General features: G+C 30.2%; 4 protein-coding genes across 5 annotated transcripts; 1 reads left to right on the top strand and 3 right to left on the bottom strand.

Annotated features, from left to right (window-relative positions):
* Positions 1-849: 849 nt before the first annotated feature.
* Positions 850-8,438, bottom strand: LOC117228351 (U5 small nuclear ribonucleoprotein l(3)72Ab). The gene is made up of 7 exons (XM_076525698.1): positions 8,254-8,438; positions 8,103-8,156; positions 7,774-7,937; positions 7,157-7,676; positions 6,826-7,072; positions 6,250-6,577; positions 850-6,154 (listed from the first exon to the last, which is right to left on the bottom strand). Exons 2-7 carry the CDS (start codon positions 8,145-8,147, stop codon positions 1,054-1,056), a joined length of 6,405 nt encoding a protein of 2,134 aa, XP_076381813.1. The 5' UTR covers positions 8,148-8,156; positions 8,254-8,438; the 3' UTR covers positions 850-1,053.
* A 178-nt stretch (positions 8,439-8,616) lies between these two features.
* LOC117219126 (uncharacterized) lies at positions 8,617-12,423 on the bottom strand. The gene is made up of 2 exons (XM_033468038.2): positions 12,007-12,423; positions 8,617-11,205 (listed from the first exon to the last, which is right to left on the bottom strand). The coding sequence occupies exons 1-2, from the start codon at positions 12,082-12,084 to the stop codon at positions 10,132-10,134; spliced, it is 1,152 nt and encodes a 383-aa protein (XP_033323929.2). The 5' UTR covers positions 12,085-12,423; the 3' UTR covers positions 8,617-10,131.
* Positions 12,424-14,162: 1,739 nt separating this feature from the next.
* On the top strand, positions 14,163-17,147 carry ecd (ecdysoneless cell cycle regulator). 2 transcript variants are annotated; one of them, XM_033468036.2, is made up of 6 exons: positions 14,163-14,291; positions 14,520-14,786; positions 14,867-15,360; positions 15,438-15,936; positions 16,016-16,214; positions 16,281-17,147. In XM_033468036.2, exons 2-6 carry the CDS (start codon positions 14,531-14,533, stop codon positions 16,699-16,701), a joined length of 1,869 nt encoding a protein of 622 aa, XP_033323927.2. In that variant the 5' UTR covers positions 14,163-14,291; positions 14,520-14,530; the 3' UTR covers positions 16,702-17,147. The 2 variants fall into 2 exon arrangements, with proteins under 2 accessions (XP_033323927.2, XP_033323926.2); XM_033468035.2 differs by lacking the exon at positions 14,163-14,291 and having other exon boundaries at positions 14,299-14,786.
* LOC117219125 (tether containing UBX domain for GLUT4) lies at positions 17,077-21,127 on the bottom strand. Its single transcript, XM_076525716.1, has 7 exons — positions 20,838-21,127; positions 20,704-20,759; positions 20,368-20,617; positions 18,915-19,244; positions 18,035-18,392; positions 17,389-17,554; positions 17,077-17,309 (listed from the first exon to the last, which is right to left on the bottom strand). Exons 1-7 carry the CDS (start codon positions 20,919-20,921, stop codon positions 17,153-17,155), a joined length of 1,401 nt encoding a protein of 466 aa, XP_076381831.1. The 5' UTR covers positions 20,922-21,127; the 3' UTR covers positions 17,077-17,152.
* Between the last annotated feature and the right edge of the window lie 71 nt (positions 21,128-21,198).

Here is a 21,198-nt window from a genome sequence, read left to right as displayed (position 1 = left end):
ATAAACGTGAATGTGAAAAATCAGATGGCTATACTTAAACAAGTCATAATTATTTTTGTATAAATAAATGTGATTCGCGTGATTATAAGATAGAAGAACAAAGAAAAACACATGTTTTTGGCAAGAATATTGAACAACTAAAAATATAGCTTTCAGCATCGTCAAATAAAAATTTCCACTTTTATTTCAATAATTTCTTTCGGAAATGTTGTTAAATTTTTAATTTACACTCGTATTTTACGTCGTTACAGAACCATTACTTAATTGGCAAAAGAGGAGAGATATAGTAATGTTTGTTTGAATTTTTATAAATATAATAGATATGATACAACTTTAAATTGTTAATACTTGTAAATTATTAGATAAAAAGTCTGACACCAGCTATTATTAATTTGATTTAAAAAGTATTGTAATTTAGCAAAGGTTCATTAAAATGATAATCTAGGATTTCTGGTGGATAGTCTTAAACATTACAAAAACAAGAGAAAATATCTGTATTTAATTAAATTCGGGGGATATAAAATAGCTTTCTCCGATCAACAATATCCTCCAACAATCGCAAATCCGGTAAAACTGGTGGGAGCTCAATGTGGGTATTAGACCATGTCTAATGCCTTTTTTAAATTTTGCTATTACTTGGAATGACAAAGGAAAATAAAGAAACTCTCGTTTTTTAACTTTTTTATCTGAGCCTATAACGGACTATATATACCTTTGTTTATTGTTTCTACATATAGAGATGTGCATTTGAACAATTAACATATGTATTTTGTAACTGAAATTATACATTCTTTATTATAAAAATTTGCTTTTCGAATGTAATGATTAATATAATAATAACACGGAAAATGGTGAAGAAGAATGTTTGTATTGGTTTTGCATACAAATGGTGAAAAATAACTATTTTTTACGTAAATAATTAGTTGCATTTCTTATATTATCATCTAATCTCAATATGTACAGTATGTTACACAATATGTTACATTTATAATTAATTACAAAACTACGTCAAACGTTGTCTACACAGTAGACAAAATATACGAGTTTACTTTTTTAATCTGACTCTGATCCTGAACTTGCATCCGACTCATATTCTCCTATATTTATTGTGAATTTATACTCTTGATCACATCCTAAGTAAGCATCACTCATAAAATACAAGGTATAGGAATGTTGTCCAGGAGCAGGTGCTACAAAATCAAGTTTAACCTTTGCTTTCTGTTGTAGCGTTAATCTTTTAATAGACAGTAAAGAATTAGTCTTTGGGTCACCAATAACCACCCACCATCCCTCTTCGCGCTTCTGTGGGAAGAATGGTGCCACGACTGGTCCAGTAACTTCATCTTCTCTTTCAAGCTGAACAATAACATTCACTGTACCACCGCTACGTAATTTATCCTTGTCCTGTACTTCATAGGACATTTCTATATTGGGATAACGATTGCAGAATTTGGCAACGTCTGCCATTTGTGTTTCAGATAATTGTAGAAGACGATTCCTATCATCGTCCTCCAGTTCCATTACATCAAATACAGTCTCTACTCCCTTATCAGTGCAACGTTTAATTGTTTCAGAAGTAAAGTGTGGCAATTGCTTTAAATAAGAATCTTTAGACCACATTGCTTGAGTGACCATTTGTGCCAGTTCCATAGCTGCAACTGCGGGTGCCAACCAACCAGATGAACTAAGAACATCGACGCAAGCTTGTATTAACCTAACAGCTTTGCTTAATACTAATTCCGTATCTTTTTGGAGTTCTGGGCCAAGTTGTATGCGAGACAAATGTGCCTGCAACAGAAGTTGTGCTTTTACATGAGGATCCGCCATTCTCGTGGCTTGCGGAGCGTGTGGAAGCCGAGCTGCCAAGCTTCGTAACAAATTTTCTTCCCGTTGTCTAACAGGTACTGTTTCATATTCTGCAGCTGCTGATATAATTTCCAGTAAGCCTCTGATTTTGGTTTTATTATTTAAAGAAAGGCTGAATAATTCAATTGTTGCATAATTGATATAATAATAAGCTGCAATCATTCCAAGATTTAGAGGCAACGTGTCCATTTCATCTTCTACAGCAACACATTTAGCTTGTTCCAAATCACTTAAAGTACTTTCAACTAATTCAGATAAATGATCGGATAAGTGTCTATGCGTAACACCTTGCAATCCGTAATAATTGGGATTTTGTGTAAGTCTTCTATATAAGAAGGTCCATGTAAGATAGTCGACTGCATCCTGTTTATTTTCAATCGTTTTTGTTACTATTTCCGCATTAAAATGATCGTGTAATCTGTGATCCAAATGGCTTTCTACAGGCAAAGGTTCGTTCAAAAATTTCTTAAAGAAATCTTTCTTTGAACTCTGACAAAGCAAAACACATTTAGCATCATCATCCTCTAATGGTCGATTTGCTCGGGCTACCATTTGCAAGACATCCGTAATAGGATAATCTTCGTAAGCATGTGTCTTTCCATTGTAGCACTGAGTATCCATGACAACTACAAGATGACAGTTTATAGACAAATCCCAACAGAGATCTCTTGTGACAATAGCTATTTGAATAGCACCACTATCAAAGAGTTGTTCAACTAGGCGTCGATCATCCGCAGATAATCCTTCATGAAGATAAGCAGCTCCTTGTGAAAGTGTTTCTTTTAATGTCTTATCAGTCATTCTATCTAAGAATGGTTTAATATCCGCTTCTTCTGCATGGAAGAATCGAGAAGGTTGGCCTTCTGCTGCAGTGAAAGTCAATAAATCAATGGCTGTCAATCTAGCTTGACGACGAGTAGGCACAAAAACAATAACTGGCTTGTGAGAAGCATAACGCAATATCGCATTATATACTGGTTTTGCCATAGCAGCCAATCTTGATGCATTATGAGTAATATTTATTCCTTGCACATGTAACTCTAAAGGTACAGGTCTAACAGACGGGTGAAAATTGAAAGTTGCTGCGGCGGGTGCACCTAGCCACTGAGCCACGTCTTTGGCATCTGCTAGTGAAGCTGATAATGCAATAATTCTGGTTGGCTTATCCAACTGAGAAGATATGTAACGAGCTCTCGAACATGCTATTTCTAATACAGGCCCTTCTTCGCCACCAATCAATTGAAGCTCGTCAACAATAAAAAGTTGAATATTCTGCACATTCTTTCTTTGCTTCCATCTTCGTGATAAAACGTCCCATTTATCTGCTGTTGTAATTATAATTTGTCCTTTTGCAAGCAACTTAAGATCTGTTCCTGTTTCACCAGTCAGTAAAACTACTTTTCTTCCCAGAAGTTGATTGAATTTTACCGACCAATCAGCATAGACTAATTCTGCTAATGCTTCCTTGCTAACCATGTACACACATCTACCTTCAGAGTTCTGAACGAGTAAACGTAACACCGCAAATTCTGCCACTGTTGTTTTTCCTGAACCTGTAGGTGCTCCGACAAACACATTGTCATCTGAATTATAAACAGCATTGAACACTTGTGTTTGAATTGGATTAAATTGTGGGAATTTATCAGTATAGATACTTTCAAATTTGGAATTGCGTAATGCGGTAATTGGAAGCGGCTGTAAATCAAGCAATTCAGTCGGTGGTAAATTCTTTTCTGGAAGAATTAAATGACGAAAACTGACAGGCAATTGAGTTTCTGCTCCAATCCATCTATCAGATACAACCCGTAGGAAGTATTGCGGTGGTAGGGGCTCAAACACTGGTACAAAGAATTTGATCAAGTGTTCGTCTATTGCGTATTTCGCTTTCAATAGAAAATATTCGTGATGAAGTATTACTTCAGAATCTACGTCTTCAACTAAAATCCAAAATGCCTCAGAAGCACCATGTACCTTTTCATCCCATTGAAAATCAGGTGTAATAGTTAGTTCTACTCTTAATGTAGATCGCGTTATCGGTTGAATATGTGTCGACAATTCCAACTTCGGAAACTGATGAATATATTTATGAATAGTTTTGCCCAACTTCGGTACACGAATTAATTCCCCAATTTCATTTGGTCCAAGATCATATAATCTTTCCCACGGAAAATTTTTCTTTTCTATTTTCTTCACAATTTCTTCTGGCATTTTACGGAATTGCCTCAGAGGAGACATTGATTGCCACATTCTCCTATCTATCATTTTGCACAATGACAAACACTTATCAGCTAGTTGTGCCCAGCCACGAAACAAAACAATCTCAAAAATTGCTCTCATTAGCCTCGATGCAGACTGTGTAACAAAGACCATATCTGACATAAGGGCAAATCCTTCGAGCTTTAGCTGAGAAATGTATGCTTGTAGAAGTACATTAACTTTTGCACTTGGTTCTTCTATGCTTTCTTTCACTGGAATAGGTACTCTTTCCATCAACTTCTGTAATTCCAATTTTTCTTCTTCTCGAACATTTATATGTTTGAATTCGCCAGATAATGAAAACACTCGAAACAATTCAATTTCGCTTAAAGTACGTTTCAATAACTGGTTGTATGTAGACATTGTGTCATGTGTGCAGTAATAATGTGATGCTATGCGTCCCAATTCAGTGGCTTGGAAATTTCCTGATTTTCGATCATATTTAATTAAACCACTACGATCCAATCCTACTGCTGCAGAATGAATAAGATCTGCTCTGTGCAATTCAAGTAATGGATCGTCTTTTAACTTATCATGGCTTATACCATATAGATTTGGACAACGAAGCATTCTTATGTATAAATAAGTGTATCCCAACCAAGTAACAGCATCTCTAATGTTTTGTATAGTGCCTAAGACAATTTCAGCATTTAGCATGTCCGACATTTTACTTATTAACTGTGACTCGATGGGCAGTTGCTGGTTTAGAAGAGATAGATAATACTGGAGTTCACTATGATTTGTGATAAGAATGCCTTCACCTTTTGTGTCGTATTGTGGACGACCAGCTCTGCCTAGCATTTGAAGTACATCTAGAGCACCTAATTCAACCCATCTACCTTTTTCCGGATTATAAACCTGAGTCCCTTTAATAATAACTGTGTGTGCTGGTAAATTAACTCCCCAAGCTAAGGTTGCAGTGGATACTAGAACTTGTATGTGTTTATCGGCAAAAAGATCTTCAACTAGGGTTCGATCTACTCTCGTCATACCTGCATGATGGATAGCAAATCCATAAGGCAACAAATCTTTAAGTTCTTGATTTTTTACCTGTTCAGCTTCTGTCCGTAAAACCTCCATAGATGCAGATCCTTCTCTAAGAAATTGTCCTAATGTATCTTTTTCCAAACACATGTCTCTAATAGCACGTGCTGTCTTTCCTGTTTCTTTTCGTGAATGTACAAAAATGAGAACTTGATTTCTACCTGCATGTTCCATTGTTTTCTCATAGACAATTTCATTCATTACTTGAAACCGTTTCAGTGCCTTTTTCTCTGTAATACCTATGTATTGTTGTTCCAAAGCAACGGGTCTAAAACTATTATCGAAGTAAAATAAGCCTGTTTCCGGCTTTATACGTAAAAATGTTGCCACATCTTGATAATTAGGTAACGTAGCTGAAAGACCAATCAACCTGACATCTTCCTGTGTTGTTTCAATATTTCTAATTGTTCGAGCCACCAAAGCTTCCAAGACCGGACCTCTCTCGTCGTGTAATAAATGAATTTCATCAATAATGATCAGTCTAACCAACGAAGTAAAAGTTTTTTCACCACCTTTTCTTGTTATAATATCCCATTTTTCAGGAGTGCATACTATAACTTGTGTTGCAGCTATTTGTTCTCGTGTCAATTGATGGTCACCAGTCAACTCAGACACAGTTAAGTTATATGTAGATAATCGTTTACCAAATGTTCCAACCATTTCTTGTACTAACGAACGCATTGGCGCAACATAAATTATTTTGAACTCATCGCTGTTAATTGTACCATCTGCATTTATATGTTTACCAATTTCACGCATCATGCATAAAAGAGCAACGTTAGTTTTACCTGCGCCTGTTGGTGCGCACAATAGTAAATTTTCATCACTCTCTAATGCTGTTTGATACAAACGACTTTGAATCCGATTTAAGGTCTTAAAACCTTCAAATGCTGGCTGTACATATTTTGGTAACTGTTCAATGGGATGAAGTTTCTCACTGTCTGAAAACGCTTTTGGCTTCAATGCTGGAACATGAACCTCTTCATATCTAGAAATAATATGTATAATGTTAAAAGATAACAATAATAACGTTTTGTTGTCAACTTTCCAAAAACAAACTAAAAAAATTTTCGTAATATATACCCTTTCCGTTGTTTTCTGAAACTGCCATCAGGTAATTGACAGCGTTTATTTGCCATAAAATGACTTCCTTGTGCGAATATAAGATCTTCTAAGTCTATTAGATTTCTTGTACCCTGAACCTGACCTCCAGGACCTCCAGTATCTTCATTTTCTTCTCTTCTTTTACGTTGTGCTCTTGCTTCCATTGTTTCATCGGCATCATCGTCACCTTTACCTGTATCTAATTGTCGTAGAATTTTTGCTAATATAGGTTCATCGTTCATTTTATTTCGAATTTTTTGTCGCTCTGATTCAGACTGTGATGATGCCAACATCGTGCAGTAGGCAACTGTAATTAATAAAATGAAATAAATCAGTCACATATTTTAATACATTCTTATACTAATTAATTATTTCACTCCGATAAACTAATTAATCCATTCGGTGTAAATCACATAAATAATTTTGATACTATTTATGAGTATGAATACTGTGAGTAATAAGAATTCAAACAACCTATTTTATGCATAATCAGCATTGCCGATCATATGCACTCCAAAGTAAAAAAGTTAATATCTTATTATAAACATTTCATACTTGTATGTCTATATTTCTTCAGTTGTTTGATAAAATCGAAACAATCATAGCCCAATAAAAGCACTAATTGATTTTCACAGTCACGATCATCACCAGCATCTTTCAAAACTGCTAATACTTCTGCAGCTCTTGCTTGTGAAACCATTGCATCATCATAAATTCTGCTTAATCTTCTTTGCAACCAATATGCATCTATGTCTAGCGGATGTAGCGGTTTTTCTTTTTTCATTTCTTCTGCACTGCCTAACTGAAAATAAATTTAATCAAATTAATTCAGATTTCCATTTCTGAGTTTCTTTATAAAAATGTTACATAAATGTTTTATAGTTACATTTTCTGCATGAATAGCTCTATCATCATTAGCTTCTTCACCTTCATCACCCTCGTCATCATTTTCTCTTATCTCTCCATAAACATCCTCATCATCTTCTTCACTGCTTTCTTCAAATTGTACATTAATTCCATACGTTTCATCAATGTTTTCCTCATTAGTAGTGTTTTTTTCATCACTCCCAAAATCTGTTATTTTTTTCCCAAGATTTACTAGCAGAGCAAATCTTTCTTCTGCTAACAACCCTAATAGCAATTCAGTCTCCTTCTTTTTCTCTTTTTCTTTAAGTTTGTCATTTTTCAATACTGCTAATACTTCATCAGCAGCACCACATAGGATATCTCTTGGTTGATCTCCTAAAGCTTCTTGAATAAAACTTAGTAAAACTTCGTATGTTTGTCGTGTTTCCTGCGTTTTTGGACGGTAAACAATACCAACCATTTCATCAACTCCTTCAGATAGCAATGTTGCACCCTTCATTCTTGCAAAATCATATTGTGCTTCATCCCGCTTCTGACGCCTATTAAATACAAAAATTTACTTTAGTCATTGAGCACTGTTCAGGTCAAATAGACTCATCACAATATTTAAAATTGTTTCAAGAGTTCAATATTTACTTGACTTTTCGTTCTTCTGCTTTTCCTGGCTTAGTACGTTGGGCTCTATCACCCATTCGTGTTCCATCAAGTTTTCCCACAAGGGACATAACCTCGCCGGTAGCTTCATCTCTACTACGACGTTCTATCAATCTTACGTCGGCTTGTAAAACAAGATTAGAGTTCTGAAAAAGCAATCACATGTAACACATGCAATGTAGAACGATATAATTAATAACAGTAATAGTAATTCATTTATTACTGTATTCAATACAATAACATATGACCAACGCATTAATGTTAGCACATGAATCAGATATTTTAATGCAGAGATATACAATCATACTTACAGCTTTATATTCATACTGCAATTGTCTTGCTGCAGCATCAGCCATGATAGCTTTCTGTAGAGAGAAAATTAGCTGTGAAACTTATGCAAAAAGTAATTTCCTTTTATATATATATATATATATATATATATATGTATATATATGTATATACCGTAAATTATTTTATCTTTCTATAAAAATTCAACAGAAATAATATACAGCGTCTTCTACACTTTGCACTCGATTATATACTTTCACAAATATTATGCTTTCACTTGTTTACGCGTTGCAGCACGTTTCGCCTTGTAACATGAACATTGCTTTTCTCTAAAAGACGCTTCACAGGTAAGCAGTGCTGCCCTCACAGCTCTAGACAAAGAGAGGAAATGCCAAGTGAGTAAGAGAGCCGACGACCAATGCAGCGTCTCTCATTTTACCATGCTAGCGATCTCACTCTATTCACGCATCTGTTTGCCTGGTGGTTCATCTGAAACACTTGGCGCGATAAATTTGAATCAAGAATTATTCTGTTGAGTGATTATGTAAGTATATTTATTAATTCAAAGTGTAATTTTATTTTATTATTTTTGTAATTTTATTATTTCTAAACTGTCACGCTTATACAATGACTATCAATAATTAAATATGCATCCTTTTTAAATTTCGATATTTATCGTTTTCCTGCTTTCGAGCATGAAAGGTTCAAAGGACACTCTCTGTATATTAAATTAGTATTATTTGTTAAGCATTTTGTAAACAATTCACAGTAAGATACATTGCAAAATTTAGAATGTATGTTTGCAACTATTATTGCCAGCAAAGATTTGTTATCGAAATTGGTGTGAAGTACTTTATTTACAGTTCTTTCTTTAGAAAATGATTTGATGTGTACATTTATTGTTAGACGAACACTAAATAATTATGATACATTTCTTCTAAAATCAGCGTTTACTTAGAAACTATAATTGTAATATAATATTCTTTTATATACTGTTAAATATAGCTATGCAAATAAAAATACTATTTGCACAGTATATTTTTCATCTTATAAGTACATATAGTAATACATTGTCATGTATAAAGCATCAAAGTATATTACTTTTTTTAATATCTATATTATGAAACGTTTCTATCAATCCAATTAAATACCATTTTTCTAAGATCGGAATCTAATCTATGGAAACTTAATTTTACTTGAAGATAAAGCTTATCTTACTCTCCGTCAACGTGATTATCATATGTGTATTTGTTGTACGAGTGATATTGGATGTAACAGTAACACTACATGGTCAAAACGTAATACATAAAGCCACCATTCGTTAATGAAGTAATTTGTTGAAGAATGTGTTACTTACAATGAAACTTACTTCCAGTAATAAACTTTATTTAAAACAAATTTTGCTTGTTTGAAGGCATTGCTAAAAATCGGGTAATTCTTATGTATCGACCTGTCTTTTTCGTTTAATAATATACGTGTTTATAAAAGTACAAGTCGAATATCGCGCCGAGTGTCTCCGATGGTGTGCCATAGAAATACATCTATGTATTTGAAATAAACGTGAATGTGAAAAATCAGATGGCTATACTTAAACAAGTCATAATTATTTTTGTATAAATAAATGTGATTCGCGTGATTATAAGATAGAAGAACAAAGAAAAACACATGTTTTTGGCAAGAATATTGAACAACTAAAAATATAGCTTTCAGCATCGTCAAATAAAAATTTCCACTTTTATTTCAATAATTTCTTTCGGAAATGTTGTTAAATTTTTAATTTACACTCGTATTTTACGTCGTTACAGAACCATTACTTAATTGGCAAAAGAGGAGAGATATAGTAATGTTTGTTTGAATTTTTATAAATATAATAGATATGATACAACTTTAAATTGTTAATACTTGTAAATTATTAGATAAAAAGTCTGAAGCTATTATTAATTTGATTTAAAAAGTATTGTAATTTAGCAAAGGTTCATTAAAATGATAATCTAGGATTTCTGGTGGATAGTCTTAAACATTACAAAAACAAGAGAAAATATCTGTATTTAATTAAATTCGGGGGATATAAAATAGCTTTCTCCGATCAACAATATCCTCCAACAATCGCAAATCCGGTAAAACTGGTGGGAGCTCAATGTGGGTATTAGACCATGTATTTTGGGTAAAAGATTTGGCATAAGATAGTTTCTTATTACTGTGACTTGGCGTGTAATATGATTCTGTAGATGTCGATTGTGGATAGTAAGGATCATATTCTAATTCCCTTGGTATCAAGGGTTTCAATGATAAAGTCAGAGCATAAATAGGTATCTCTGTAGTTGTGTTTGATATAACAGCACTGATTCCAGTCGAAGATATTTTTGGTAGTTTTTGTATAGAATTTAAAGTTTCTGTATAAGGATTATTTCTATTATTGTCAAAAGACAATTTTGGAATATCTGAAGAAGTTTTTGTAGTCTGACTATTATTTTTGTTATTCTGTTGATGTCGCATGTTCCCAGGAAATGTTTGTGCTGGTAATCTCAGAAAATGATGCAATGTAATATTTGTTTTCTTATTGAAATAATCTTCTTGAATAGAGTCTTTCATTTCATTGAGTTTATTGTTGTTGTTAAAAATTTGACTTCCTTTAGAGAAATTTTCATTTGTCCTCAATTGAATTTGTTGATTCCAAGATTTTTCAACTTGTGGAGGTAAAAATTTCATTGTATTGTCTTTGTTGAGATTTGTTTCATTAAAATTTTTTAGAAACCTATGTAAATTCAATGTAAATCCATGTTGCATAACATTCTGCGTTGCTCTTGTTTGCGTGTCTCTTGATGATTGAAAAAAGTATTGACAGTTATTATCATTCATTGATCCATTTATGCAAGAAGAATTTTGGTGCTTCTTTTTTAAGTTTTCTATGTGGAAAGGAATAATTTCTTCACAGTTAACAAGATGTGCATGATCACATATTAAAGCATCTTGTCGAAAAGCAGTTTCTTCTGGACAACGATACGTAAATTTGTTTCCATATTCATCACAAGTGTGATATATTTTACATCTGGCATCAATATCAGCATAAAATCCAGCAGTTTTATCCAAGCATGAAAAATTTGTTTTAATGGCAGTAACAATTTTCTGTAAAATATACATATATATTATCAATTATTTAATGGTTGGTACAAAAATATATAATACATATATTTACATAAAAAATAGTTTTTAACTTCTATGTCAAATATTCCATATAATATTTGCTATTATAATTTTATAATAGTTTATTATTATTTTATATTATTATTTTATAATAGTTTATTATTATTTTATATTATTATTTTATAATAGTTTATTATTATTTTATATTATTATTTTATATTATTATTTTATATTATTATTTATTATATTTATTGCAACGTAGCATGAATTGTTTTTAAAGTAAGATATTTGATGAAATTATAAAAAATGCAATAAATATCCATTTATTTTAATTTTATTTGATATTAGCGGATTCGATTTCTGTTTCTACACATTAATAAAAATCTATAATTAAATATGCTAATTAACAATTTATTTTTTTGGAAATATATAATACTTATTTATAATTGACAAAAATATAGAAAAAAATATAGATGAACAAATGAAATATTTAATTTTGTTTATTATAAAATTCACACAAATATGAAGATTTAATAGGAAAATTAATTTTATTAAATAATCATTAAAGATAATTTTGGTATTAGTCTTATTAAATAGTAAATACTGAAGTTTCCAATAGCACTAATATTTTCTGATGCAAACTGTCAGAGAAACTTTAACTTGTAATTTTTTGTAATTTTAAATCACAGAAATACATTTTTTTGCACGTTTCAATATGAAAAAAATTACAAAAAATATCAAGAGATAAATTTTTTATAAATTTGTATACGTCGTAATACTTACTGATATTTCCGAATTGATGTATATAGAAAGAAATGTACATAAGAAAGATATTTGAGGTGCTCTATTTAAATAAATCATCGTGATAGTAAATTGTATTAAACATTAAGTATAATCTTGCACTAATGTATTGATGTTACTAGTATACTTTGAGATCTGTACATTCTTCATTGAGCTAGTTAAAGTGAAAGTGAAGATGAACTTAGAATGCGCATTCGGCCCGTCTCTTATTCGTCTCCGATCCCCACCATGAATTTCCTTTATGTGTGAATTTTCTTGCATAATGCATTTTTACTTTAATTATTCTATTTATAGTTTCTTAAAATTATTGCACTGTTAAGAAATTAGACAATGAACAATTTAAATATCTACCAAGTCTTACTTAGATGTTTTAAAATAAGTACACTTCGTTTCTTCGATAATTTAAGCCATACTAATTAGTATTACATATTTAAGCACAGACATACATTTCTTGTTTATCCAAGATTAATATTATAAATATTTTAATTAATTATTATACTTATAATGACAGTACTTCAAAGGAACTTAAATTACCATAGAAAATTACAATTAATGGATAATGCAAAAATCCAAATTTTTACTTATCTACATATTTTACATTTAGGTATAATAATGTTTTATATCTTTATATATAATATATTTTATATTTATAATATATGCAAGAACGTAGATTAATAAGAGACTAAAAAATATTTAAAAATATTTCTTATGTATTATTTCTCTAAATAATGATACTCGGAATTTGGATTTCTTATCTTAAATAAAATACAATTTTGCCATTTCATTTCAACCTTTTAAGGTCATGAACAATGAAAAAACATATGTCAAATAATTTTGAAACTACATATCTCTTTCTAAAGTTTCCAATATTAACAAGAAAAGTATTGTTTCTAAATTTTTCCTCAAACGCACCGTTCCTAAAAAATTCGTAGAAAACGTAAATTAAAGTAACATGGCAATAAACAATTGAAGTAAACAGATAAGTCATATTTTGTGGAATATTCTTTTAATTATAATTATTGTAATTCTTTCGAGTATTGAATTAATTAAATTCGATGTTACATGTGGTAGAATTTAAATATAATATACATATACTACACAATCAGTATTATTGTGATAACCGGAAGTTTCCCGGTTTCAGTCCTTTATTTCCTTTTCCCCAAAGTGTCGTTATTTTTGCATAGACATCATTATTTGTAAATTACAATCTTTCTTTTCTATGTGTTCCACTTACAAAATATTTTTACCAAATTCTTAGATTTTATTTTGTCATTATAATAATAACTGGTTCAGTATTCTGATTAATTTTATATGGACATTCATTTTTTGAATTGTTTTGTCTAGATTAAAATAATGAATAATTTCAATGTATTTTTTAAATCACACACAAGTGATGTTATTGACACGTTATACTTGAATCATAGCAAGTGATTCAAATTGGAAACGTTGAAAAGCGTGGCAATATTTGAAAAGTATCATGATAGAAAATGGTACTTAACAAATTACACGTTTTACGAATTAAATAATTTCAATGTTTTGCAACTGAATGTCCTTACACATTTAAGACAAATTTTATATCTATTTTATACAGTAATATGTTTGTATGTAAGTACATAATTTCTAATTTACTAGATGCTATATATTCATGAAGAATCTACTTACGGACGCATGCGCATTACAAATCAGTTACTAAAAATACACTTTTGTCTCTGCAAATGTGTTTTGTGCACTCATGTCTACTGAAAATTGGCACTTGAAAAATGTCAAGTTATCGCCTCATTTTATATTTATGAATCAAAAAGTACAAATAATACAATTTACTGATAAACTTCTTTCGCACATGTAAATTATTTATTATATAGAGAAATTAAGATTTTAATGTCGATAATTGAATAGATACATCTATTAATGAAAGCACTTTATAGTACTGTCCATTTGTAGATTATGAACATTTCGTTTATATTACTCATCATCTCTGTGTCATTCAAAATTCAGAGAAGTTTATTATTGACAAAACATCTGACTTATGTCACAAAGCAGGCTTCTATAGATAGATAAAACACACGTATTCGGCGGTGTTTGCTTCGGTCAATGTACCAATCAAACATCGTAGCTGTATTTGGTACCTACATCTTTCGCGCCTTGCGCATTCACTAGGTCAGAAAGTAAGCCATGTGTATGTAGAACTGTATGTAGTTTTGTGTGTGTGAACAATTTGAAGGGGTTTTAACGTGTTTGAAAAACACTAATTCATTTTAATAAACACAGTTAAGTGTTTTATACATTATTTATAAAAATCTTGGATAATTACGTTTTAGAAGAATTTATATAAAAAGTCTTTTTACTTTATTTTTTTTATTAGTTACCAATGTTTATAAATATATATCTATTATTCATCTTTTTACATTTATAAATACTACTTACTGTTTCAAAACAAACAATAAAATGAAGAATGTGAACGAAAGTTTTAATATTTAATATGCTAAAAATGTTAGGTAGCAAAACTATGGCACATACAAAGATAACTAAAGTAAGAGAAGATGATTTTCTTGAATGCTTCCTATATCCAAAAATTTGTTATACACAACCTCCAGAGACAATAACAGAAGAAATACTTTCACAAGAAATTGAAAAATATAATGAAGAAATTGCACCATTTATTGAAGGCTATATCTGGCATAGTGACAGTTTAATATTGCGTCCTAGAACAAAGCAAGCATTATTATTAGAAAAGCTGGTAGATAACTCGTCAACTGTTGAAGGTAATAGATTGTATTAAGTTTAAGCATTTCTTGGATCTATCAACTATTTTAATGTAATATTTTTACATTTATCTTTTTAGAGTGTGATATATTACCCCATATTTACATATCATTGCACTTTGACGAAGATATAAGCGATGAATGGTTTATCGTATTTCTTATATATAAACTTACACAGAAGTTTGATGGACTAATTGCTAAAGTAATAGATTCTGATGGAGAATTTTTATTAATCGAGACTGCAAATGTTTTACCTTCATGGGCTAATCCAGAAACGTGTGAAAATCGTGTATATATTTATAATGGAGAGTTACATATAGTTCGTGAAAAATATAAGACGTTTCTTGACTTATTAACTAATGTACAACAAAATTCATATCTATCTAAAGCATCTGAAAAAATACAAAATGCTTTACAAAAACGAATTAATAGTTACCCAAATGAAATTGAAAAAAGACATCACAAAACTAGAGTTTTTCTGCCAGAAAAGGCAGTCTCAATGCTTCATCAAGAACCAAGGCTTGTTGCACCAGCTATTAGAACTATTTGCCATTCTGATCCACTTGAAAGAAAAGTAATAACTTTTTTAACTGGTATATTTAGACCAATATAAATTGACCTTAATGTTCTAATATGTTGTGTGTATTCTAGGTCTGTCGTGCTATGAGATATTTTCCTCCTGAACAGCGAATTATGGTTAATGCAAAAATGACTAAATGTCTATATGCAATGGCAATGCATTGTCGATACACAGGAGATCCACGAACAGGCTGGAATATACCTCCAACAAACTGTTCAAAGTACAATGCACATATCCTTGGTGTGAAGATAGCGTGTGGTTTAGAAATGCTAGTTGCTCATGCACATGAACAACGTAGACATAGAGTAAAAGAAACTGTCAATGATTCTGATAAATCAAAAATCAATGAATATGCTCTAAATGCATATTTAGCACGTTTAGAAGCTAGTGGCTACTTTAGAGATCTATTAAAAGGCAGTCAAGAGTATGAGAAGCTTCTAAACACAGCAAAAGATTATTATTTACAACATTTACATTCATTTAATTCTGTTACAAATAATATTAAAAGTGACGCAGAGAAAGTTTTAGAAGCATGGGAAAGCATACAGTCTAATGATATTGATCTGCATGGTAATTCCTTTATGATTAATATTAATACAGTCTTCATAATAGCATACAATTATTGTTATACTATATATTTCATATGTAGTACAAGATGAAGCTGCATTAAGTCCTGCGGATAGCGACAGTTGGTTAAACGTAGATCCAGCACAATTAGAAACATTTTTAAATGAACAATGGGGAAATGTTAAAAACAAAAATCAGAAGCAAGAACCACTAAGTCTTCGGGAGAAAGTACAATCATTTTTCAATCACACCAGTGATATTGATGGTGTACAATTTTTAGAGTACGTTATTATTTAAATTTAATTACTTAATTCTTTTTACAAATCATAATTTGTATATTTTTTTAGAGATCGTTCTATGGAAGCTGATATAATGCATGATCCAGAAGATAATGGAAAAATTGAATTTGATGCAGACATATTTGATTCTACACTGCAAGGTATATTAGATTTAGTTGTTCCAGGAAGTGAAGGAGAGTTTGAAGGAAGTTCGGAAGGATCCCTAGGTGAAGATGATGAAGATAAAGGTGGGGAAATGGATAAGTATATGCGCCTGTTAAATTCAGAATTAAAATCTGAAATGGTTAAAGATGAAAGATTTGAGACAAGTACAAGATCTGATAGAATAGAAGAAAACTTAATGAAAAGTATTAAAGAAGAAGCAGGTGGTTCAGGACCAACTGGAAACATTATTGGCGGTCCTGTTCGTCGGTTTATGCATTTACAGTTGCAATCACCTACGACTGTACCCCCTGATTTACAAAGTTAATGATATCGATTATAAAGTATATTAATAAGTGTTAACACGTCTAAAGTTTCTTTGTTGACCAGTTCAAGATAAATTAAAGCTATCCGTCAGTTGAGAAAAAATATCTATTAATAAATTCTATAAACAAAATGACTCACATATTTACATGTAGATACAACATTACTAAATAAGAGTAATTATTATAAAATTATACCACAAAATTATAGTTCCAGAATTATTCTTAAAGTCAACAAATTATACTTCTTTCATTATATATCACACTTTGTATTTTTAGAAATTAACACAACTAACATTCTTTTATACACGCAGTTTAATTTTATGTTAATGTTTAGCTTGTAAAAGTATATTGAATTACATAATTGAATAATAGTAATGTAAAAATGCATACATTTATTCATGTATAATTATGTACATACAAATTAATAAAGAATCCTTATATGATAAAATTATCTCACTTTTTTAACAATGAATTAAACAATTTTGATGCTTTTATTTTATCGTCACTTACTGACATAGTGGTATTTGCTGTACGATTAGATTTGCTATTCGTATTAGTTGAAGTAATGTCTTTTCTAACTGCTTCATTTTTCGGATTCAACATCGACTTTCTGGAAAAGAAGATTGGATGTATAAGAAAGAACAATGAATAAAAACTATTTTGTAATATATAGATTATTGATCACTTACCTGAATTTGGCAACTTGGATTTCAATTTCTTTAGGATCTACAATTTTTTCTTTAATATCTGCGTTTAAGTGTGATGATCCTGAATAATAAACTATAGCAGAAGGAACCAAATACTCATCAATTAAACGTTTACTAGGATCCAAAATATGTTTTGGAGGTGCAGTAACTGTTAAACAATGAAATAGTTATTATACAAAAAAAAGTATATACTCTTCTAGAATAGATGTCTCACATATTAGTAAATATAAATACAAATTTCCTTAAATGTAAAGAAAGCAAGAAAAATTCCATCATTTCATTACAAAATAATTAAATAATATAGCGATATGATAATATAATATGGTAACATAATAATCGTGGAATAGTAAAAAATACGTTGCCAATCATTATATCAAAGACATTTTCCATTAGAATATGTCAGTAAAAGAGTAAACAAATTTGTAATTGTAAGAACTAACGTATTTTATATTAAAATTGGAAAAAATCTATTCATATTATCCATAAATTATCATACATGAAATTTTTCGTAAAGCATATATTTTTTTTAGAATATTTCATCACCAATAATTAATATCCAAATATCGGTTCATATATTATGTTGTGATATAAATAACTTATGAAATCATTAAATAAAAGTTGTACTTACAAATTGTAAAATCACTAGTTGGATCATCCAAATAATTTTTTATAAAATCATATATCATTTGTACTGTTTCTGTTGGCTGGAATATACCTTGAAGCACAAACTGGTCTGGAAATTGTACACGGATTATGGTTTGGTAGTACTTGTTTAATTTAGTTGATATCACTTTTTCGTGATTTGATTCGCGCAGGTCATTTGTTAAAAGAGGAGCTTCTTCTAACTCTTCTCTACGACGTTTAGCATCTCGTAGTAATACTTTTGCATCTTCCATAGTTACATCATAGAAACTGTCAGGGAATTCATCTCTAGATAATGCTTGAACCATAGCCTGATTAAATGCCAAAGCATTCCTTTCACCTAACTGTAATGAAGAATTATAAACACTGTTATAACATGTAGTACAGAAACTGATGTTTAAACATATGAGGGCATCTTTTTGAGTTATAAGACTTGTGGTTTTAAGTGACAAAAGTTATCATCGCAAGTGGAAATGTTTTGCATTGTTTTTTGATCTTTACTGTACAGTTTTTGACTAGAAATATGCTAAATTATAAAACACTATTGAGAATATTCACATATCAAGAGATGTAATTATCTACCACCATTGTTACACGTTTAATTCTTAATAATTTGAAAATAGTTTATCTTCATCAACAATTTTTTCTTTTTGTTAAAAGTCATTTTCAATAATCTTTTCAAGTCAAAATACAATCATTTTTTCGGTTTTAAAAGTAGCAAAATAGACTACCAAAGTTTAATCACCTATTTCACAATTAAACTGTATTTATTAGTTTAATACTGGCTAATAAGAATACTTGATTAAGATATTCCAACAATGGTGATCTTCAATATTCTCTATATGCATAACACTAAAAAGACTTACAAAGTGTATTTCATGTGTATCGATTTCTTCATCTTTGGTGTCTATATTACTATCGATGGGATCACTTGCACTTGTTGATGATGTTAACTCATTTTCTCTTGTCATAGAAGCTTTACTTTCTTTACTTTCTTTCACAACTATAGAATCTACTGTTTTATTAACTTTCATACAAGATTCGATTTTATTATTTTGATCACTTGTTTCAGCATTCTTACAAGTTGGAGCATTTATTTCTTCAGGATTTCGATATAATAATCGTAATACAGCTTTACCATGTGTAAGTCCTAACAACATCAAAGTTGTATCCTTCAAAGCTTGTGTTCCAAAAACCTGAAAATTAATATTGTACAGTGCAAGTCATGATCTACATACATATGTAGAAAGAACATGTGTAATATATATTGAAAAACTAAAAATCCATGTTCTACAATATGTATGTTTAATACACGAATATATGAATATTAAAAATATTAAAATACTAGTCATATATTAAAAACTACACAGATTATAATATGAGTCAATTTTATATAAGAAACTGGACTAATACTCGATTTAAATATGAATAAAAATACATTAGTTTTCAGTTACAGTTAGTGTAGTTAGATTTTGCCTCATTGAGAAAAAGGTACAATGATTAAATAGTATAATTTATCTTAATCAGAACAAATAATAGGCCATTATTTCTCTTACATTGATGTATCAGTATTTTAGTGTTTATAATTTCTGATACATAATGTAATTATAATTTTTAAAATTGCGTATAATTTTTAATACACTTATACAAAGAATACATGACTACAAAACATCAGGTTACAACAACAACAAAGTTTAATTTGTTATATTTTATTTTATATCTTAAAATAAGAAGTTACAGAAATGTGGATTTAATAGTGAATGGGTACAGGATTTTTAAAACACATAATTACCCTTGTATTAACGAGTTTGCAATTTTCTAGTATACATTGCAAATGTACTGACACAGAAATTTCTCATGTAACTATTCAAAATCATGATTTTTGAGAGAGTAATGAGGGAAGAACTTGTTGGAAATATGGAAAATTTAGCAACAGAGTATAGTGAACCAGAATGCGATATAACAATAAATATAATTGTGAATGAGGAAAGCTGGTGATGGAATGAGTAAAAGAAATGTGATAGTGAAAATAAGGAGAGAATAGAGGGGGCCTGAGGATTATATGTAAATATAGATGTTAATAAAATATTAACTAGCTTTTGCAAACTTTAAACATAAAACTAATAAATTTTAATATTTTCATTTAATATTAAAAAAAAATTATGTAAATACATTGCCATGTTAATGTTATTATAACAGCCATGTAAAATAATATAGTACCAAAAATGTTAATAATTATTTAATATAAATATTTAATATTAATTATATACTTGAATAAGAAAAATCATATAGTAAGTTGAGTAAAAAATATTTTCTTACCTCACGATGAATGTATGTTAAAGCTGTTTTATCAAGTTCTCGATCAGGATATACTTGTAATAAAAGTTCCGCTAATGTTATATTAGGCATAAATTCCTTTATTATTTGTTCTCCATTTTCTGATTGTATACAGACTGTGACAGTTGATCTAGGACGTGGTTTAGCACGTGGTGCCATTTCTAATAATGCATTGTTTGGTATTGAAGAGAATCTTAATATTGTATTAATATCTAATATCCGATTATGGTATCTGAAAAGTAAATGAAATATTACAGTTAGTTTAAATGTTTTACAGCTCTATATTTAATATTAATTAATTCGGTATGCAATATTTACTTTACATCATAATCATCTACATTATATTCATGCTTCTTGCATATTTCCTCCAAAATCTAAAAATAATCATTTTGTTTTAACATAAGAGGTTGACATTAGATATGTTGCTACTAAAACATTTACAAGTAACATACTTGAAAGATCGTCGTGTTTGGTGTAACTTTAACATTTTGTCTGCGATTATTTGGCGTAAGTACAGTAACACTCTTTGCAGCCATAATATAAATGTGAAAATTTCAACTGTTAACAGAAATCAACATTGGAGGTCAGAATCTCTGTTCCCTGTTCCACCCCGGTTCAATTATTGAAAGTCACCAACGGTGACTTGTATCTTATATCTTAATATTCAATACAATTCGATATTGCTTTAAAATAACAGGCACGAAGTACAGAGTACACAGTACACGGTAACATCAGAGTTGTGATTTTAGTCACAGACTTAGGAATACATAGAGGGGTCAGGGGTCTATGTACACACTCTGTACACTATTATGC

The sequence above is a fragment of the Megalopta genalis genome, chromosome 12 (assembly GCF_051020955.1).
Source record: "Megalopta genalis isolate 19385.01 chromosome 12, iyMegGena1_principal, whole genome shotgun sequence".
Classification (NCBI taxonomy): Eukaryota; Metazoa; Arthropoda; class Insecta; order Hymenoptera; family Halictidae; genus Megalopta; species Megalopta genalis.
This window is presented reverse-complemented; position numbering and strand designations above follow the sequence as displayed.